Source organism: Aptenodytes forsteri, unplaced genomic scaffold, assembly GCF_000699145.1.
Source record: "Aptenodytes forsteri isolate BGI_AS27 unplaced genomic scaffold, ASM69914v1 Scaffold84, whole genome shotgun sequence".
Classification (NCBI taxonomy): domain Eukaryota; kingdom Metazoa; phylum Chordata; class Aves; order Sphenisciformes; family Spheniscidae; genus Aptenodytes; species Aptenodytes forsteri.
This window is the reverse complement of record NW_008795492.1, coordinates 2,299,698-2,305,697: the sequence shown is the minus strand read 5'-3', so window position 1 is coordinate 2,305,697 and position 6,000 is coordinate 2,299,698. Positions and strand designations below refer to the sequence as shown.

The 6,000-nt window shown below is 36.9% G+C and overlaps 1 protein-coding gene across 2 annotated transcripts in view; it reads left to right on the top strand.

The window, feature by feature from the left end:
• Positions 1-349: 349 nt before the first annotated feature.
• LOC103900911 (multidrug resistance-associated protein 1) overlaps positions 350-6,000 on the top strand; it is a 44,661-nt gene continuing 39,010 nt past the window's right edge. For both annotated transcript variants that reach the window (XM_019472678.1, XM_019472677.1), the window contains exons 1-4: positions 350-521; positions 1,281-1,406; positions 2,822-2,959; positions 4,086-4,211. In XM_019472678.1, the coding sequence (XP_019328223.1) occupies positions 426-521; positions 1,281-1,406; positions 2,822-2,959; positions 4,086-4,211 (486 nt within the window). In that variant the 5' untranslated portion in view covers positions 350-425. The remainder of the gene's footprint in view (positions 522-1,280; positions 1,407-2,821; positions 2,960-4,085; positions 4,212-6,000) is intronic.

The window sequence follows — 6,000 nt, the reverse complement described above, 5'->3', positions numbered from 1 at the left end:
AGCATTGTCGTTATTTTTCTGCAATGATAATGTGAAAATCCTTGACTAATACTGTTAAAGATCCCAGTATTACATTTGAGTGAGTTGTGTGTTATGGTAGCTGCGTATAACCAAAAAAAGTGACACTAATGTGTCACTTCACTAATTGTGAAGGTTTAAAACTTCTGAGTTGCAAGAAGTGCAATAAAATCAGATACATCACAGAATGGAGCCAGTTTAATACAAGTATAAATAAATGCACAAGAAGAGATGCAGAGTTAAAGCAGACAGTGGCTATTTCTTTTTTTAAATACTGAAGTTCTGTGTTTGCTTTTTCTTTAACTCAGTCTGTTTTCTCTCCCCAGGATTGGAATCTGACATGGCACACAGAAAATCCAGACTTCACCCAGTGCTTTCAGAACACAGTCCTGGTCTGGATTCCTTGTATGTACCTGTGGGTCTGCTTCCCAGTGTACTTCCTATACCTTCGTTGTCATGACAGGGGGTACATACAAATGTCAAACCTCAACAAAGCCAAAACGGTACGTAACTTTTTAAAATCAGAACTTATTAAGCTTATCTGGAAGTTTGAATCTATTTTCAGCTGTTTTAGCACACTATTTTTGTTGAGCATCAATCTTGGCCTGTGTGCATACTTCAACTGTAACTTACTTGTTCTACTTGTGTTTCATTTCCAAGCCTTATGTGTTTCCATTGCCCTTTTATCAGTAGGCTTTCTGAAATTTACTCTGACATAGCAAAAAAAGCATGCAAATCCTTTGTAAGACCAGTATTTTAAGGCAACTCAATCTTGAGGCCTTTATTTCAATAATAAAAATAATTTATTACCCTGTCAGCTTCTTAAGTTACACAGCATAGATTTCTAGAGCTGCTGCAGGTGTTCTATTCCGCTTCTGTTGTGAAATAGGTACTTAATGTTTTCTTACTTTTTTTTTTCCCCTGTAGAATAAGTGAAAAGTTTTAAGAAGGACTATAATAGCATGGTGTATTAGAGAGTTTTTGTCTCTGCAATCTGTTATTCTGGAGTGGGATTTACCAGCTTTCTGCTTCATAATACACTGAATTATATGATACTAAAAATTAGTAAACTTTTTTCTTCTAGTAGGGATCCAATAGGTAAAGCCAAATTACTCTTCTTTTGTGCATGTTGTAGAATTGCCCAAAAGAGATGATCTGTTTATGACTCCTCTTCTACTAACACATAACATCTAGTGTTCATGTATATATCGTGCTGCCTAATCTGTGTGAACTGATATATGAAATACACTTTTGTATTGCAGGCTTTGGGCTTAATACTGTGGATAGTCTGCTGGGCAGACCTTTTCTACTCTTTCTGGGAAAGAAGTCAAAATATTTTTCGAGCTCCATTTTTTCTCATTAGGCCTACAGTATTGGGTATAACAATGGTAAGTTCTTCTGTTACGGCCTTTGTTCATGCAAAGCCTTAAGCAGTAACACGCATCTTAGTATTATTCAGAGTGTTGTAATTCTTTAAGCTACAATCTTTACATACAGACTTAGTCTGCAGTTGAACTGTGAAATGACGACTCTGAAATGTCTGCTTTCTTTCAATAAAAAAAAAGAAAAAACCACCCAGCCCAGCTGTGCTCAGTGCATTGCATGTCAGCACACAAGCCAGTGCTAGTTGTCTTGCCTTTTGATAGGCTTGAGCTACCATTCATTTAATAGCTTGACTCAAGCATTTGGGGTGTTGGGGTTAGTCAGGAAATACTTGGAAAGGATATAGTGTCACTATAATTGCATGTTGATTTGGAGGAATCAAGTCGAGAGTACTGGTTAAACCTAGATAATACAAATCACACTGAACTTGGTAAAAGACTGTCGAAGGCATTGCATTATTAAGTATCTTATTACGAACTCTTGCAAGTAACATTCTTTAGTGCATGTTTTCTTTGTTACATTTGATGGCATGATGGAAAGTCTTAAATGCCACGAGGCACACAGGTGTCCCCAGCTAACACTTTCTACCTAGATGCGCAAGTATTGTCTACTTTCACACCAGTATCTGCAGCCTGCATTTCAAGGAAGATGCCTTGCTATTCGTTTATTGTCAGTTGCCTTACATTTATCACAGACTTGGAATGGTAGTGATTAAACATGATGCTCAAGGGGCGGATGGGATGGGTCACAACCACAACAGCAATAACAACAACAAAAAAAACCAAACCAAAAAAACCCAACAGCCCTGAAACATACTGAGAGATGCAAGAGCTGTTAAATAGTTTGTGGTCATTTAATAATGCAATTGTCAAGCTTTTGTCAGGCTGATTGAAAATGCATGTTGCAGCAGTCAAGTGAGATTACTAAGTTGTACCAGCTTCCTAAAGGACTCTGAAAACACACAAAATGCAGAAACAGAGTAATATTTGGTCAGCGTTGTTTGGCATTGTGGCTTATATGGAAAGAAATCTTTTTATTTTAAAAAGAATTAGTCAGGAAATACTTGGAAAGGATATAGTGTCACTATAATTGCATGTTGATTTGTGACGTAGAACCAGAAAAGTAAAGAAATAAAGACAGGCAGCTTTTGACAGTGCTTTTGTGTATGTGGTCACTTACTTCAGTATAATACATACTCTTTTTCCCTTTTTTGTCCACTTCTTACCTTTACTGCTCCAGAGAATTTCCTATTTAAACGTATTTTTGAATTACACTTAAAATCTCTGGCTGTTAGAATGTCTGGGAGATACTGGATTTGAAATGTTAAGTAGGCACACTTTAACACAGTACCTTGTATATGTGTATAACGTGTTGTAAAACTTCAAGCTTGTGAATATATTTTTATCTTATTTGTCCACAGTTGCTTGCCACATTTTTAATACAATATGAAAGAATAAAAGGAGTCCAGTCTTCGGGTGTAATGACAATTTTCTGGCTCATCTCATTATCATGTGCCGCAGTCGTTTTTAGATCCAAAATAATACATGCTTTAAATACGGTAAGTGATTGCTAGCCTCATGCAGTTGAAAATAATCCCAAATGCTTCAGTAATAGAGTAGTTGCTTGCTAATTATGCCAGTCGAGTCAGTTAATGATCCATTCAGTGTACCTTCATTCCTTGGGTTATAGAAGCAAAGCAAGCAAGACTTAATGGCCCTTGTTTTGAAATGCTAGTGAAATTCATAGTGATCTTAACTGTAGCAACAGTTGCCAAGAAAATTCTGCTAGCTGTTCCAGAAAGGGGATGATGTGTCTGCTTGAGTACAATAAAAGTGTATAATCTTTGATATGAAACTGTTCTGGGAGTTTACGTCATCTTCCTGTTGATTATACGGTGGATTTCCTGAAACACTTGGTTTGATGGTAGTGTGGTCTCATCTGCTGAGACGGAAGTGTACAAGTGAAATATTTTTATGTCAGTCTGCTTTATAGTAAGGCCACCTCAAATATCAGATTAATTGTGGAGCTGCCTGAAAATGGCATATCACTTTTATTTCTTGAAACCTTTAAGCCATGTTGTGAATTTTGAGAACTTTCAGCCAACTTTTGTCTTTAGCTGTTGGGAGTGGGATTTTACTGGTGGGTGTGTGTCCATCTGTCCCTGTGCTTTGATTTCTGTGGATTATGCTTTATGTATCAGTCCCAGTCTAAAAAATGGAAGAACCTCTGGAATTTGAGCACAACGCAACAAACTGTAATCTAAATTCTGCTCCTCTAATTCTTATTTTCTGTTTGCATACTAATTAACAAATTCGCTTTGAAAACTCCTTACTACCCAGTGCATAAATGCCTTGCTCCTCTAAAGAATACCTTGACTTCAAATTGGGGCATTCTGTGTTGGTACAAACCGTATCTTAAAGAGAACTTCTCTACAGAAGAAGTTCATGCTTGTGTGTTTATGGCAGTGATTGATTAAAAATAAATGGTATCTTTCATCTCTTCCCCCCTCTCTTTACCTTCCCTTTACCAAAATAGACATTGACTTTAATTTGCATGGGCGTGGGTAGTGTAATATTTATGTAGCTTGTAGAATTTATAATAAGGAGCTGTTTTATGTTTAATAGTAATGTTGTTTTAAAGAAATTCCTCAAGCCTTCTAATTGGAATGTTACCTTCCTTTGTAGGGTGCTGAAGTGGATGCATTTCGTTATGTCACCTTCTGCATCTATTTTATCCTGTTATTTGTGCAGCTCATCCTGTGTTGTTTTCCAGAACGACCACCTTTGTTTTCTGAAACAGTAAATGATCCTGTAAGTGTTCAGTCTGTACTGAGTGCTGAGTATCATATGTGTAATATTCTGTACAATGAGTTACAGGGCCATAGTCTCCCAGATGCCAAATAATTCAAATCTTGTTGACTGGTTTGCAATAGAGTGTTCTTTCTGCTCTTTAGTTGGTGATGCAGAAGATGAAGATCATAACATGCAAAACAGGGTGGGCTGTATTTAAGAGAAAGAGCAAAAATACTGTTTCAGTCATTCCTGAAGGTTGTCATGTGAATTTATATTTGGTAGTGCTTCTGGCAATTGGTGGGAAATACTGATTTGAAATGCTGTCCTCCTAGTCATCTGATGCTGTTTAGTAGGCAGTAGGATGTATATTCCCTTCCTATTGAAGGTGGGGAAGAATCTACACCTGGAAAACTTGTGAATCTGGATAGATGCATTTTATTTCCATGTTTACCTCTCTTCTGTCAAGCAAAAATTTAACGAGCTCAATTGCAAGAGCAGTTAATGTTAGAGGGTGGTCTGGATGTAGAAATTTAATTTTGTCTAGACATGATCGTTTTTGCATGTGTTCTTAATTATACGTGCTGGCTATATGGCATGGATCTAAAGTGAACCAAGGGATGCTGGATCATTATACTGCTTGCTTAGCCCCAGGTGAGACCTTCTGAGTCACAGTGGAGTGACACCTGTCACTGCCTGGAGTTTGGATATGCCAAGTTTAGAAACCTCAGTTCTGTATTTTTTTTATAAGGTGTAATTCTGGTTTGATGGATGTTAGGTGGCACTGACTGACGAAGGAAGATGTGAAGTCTGTGTGTGTGTGAAATAAATGTTGCCTTTGTAAATGTGGAAAAGCTCTGTAATCAGTTGCACTTACTGCATTCCACAGTTACCTTCTCCATCGATATCCAGCGTGCCAGTGGTGCTCTGCATTACCACTGGCAGACAGTCTGTGTGTATATGCCTGGAGGGAAGAGTATACTGCTGAGTCTTTGGATCCTCTTCATCTTTGGGTTCTTTTCATCTCATTCAGGGATGAAATGTATTTGACAGGATACTGTGGATTTATGGAAACCTTCTTTTCTGCTTTGATCATGGCTACAATAATTACAAGGTGCTTTGAGACCACAGTGGTTTGGTTTTGTGTTCTGAGTGTCTCTAGGAAATAGGGCAGACTTCAAATTTTAACCTTCTTTTTTCATGAGTGGTGTGTTTGTTGAATGTTATGATGGGGAAAAGAACAAAGCAAGTCATGTTAGTCAGTCTTAAATTCTGCTTTATTCCCTTCTGCCAAGCATTTCCAAACCAGAAATGTTTGTAAGTCTTAAGTAAAATCTTATTATATGTTACTTAAGCCAAAAAAACACAGTGAAATTTCTATGATGTAGATGCTGATGTCAAACAATGTGTTTTGTCTCTTGTTTTCACTTTGTTTACATTACATAAGTCCAGACTTGTTACAGCTTGTTGTCTTCATTCTATATGGCATGAATGTTAGTAGGATTAATAGTTCTTTGTGTGATAACTATTTAATTTTATCAAAAATAGTATTTTTTTAACAGTAATCGAATATGTTTTAATGTTTTAAATCAGTTTTCGGTAGTACAAAAGCTAGTGGACTCTTGAATTTAGAGTTTCCGCCTGCAAGTAGATTACAAAAAGTATAAAGGAAAAAAGTGATACAGCATTTTATGTAAAGTTCAGAATATTTTGAAATTTTGTTGAAGTTGAAAGTATTCCCTATATTTGCTGAAGTAGAAATCTGTCTGTCAGGAATCTTGGTGTGGCTGAGGGCTGAAAGTGCTGCCCC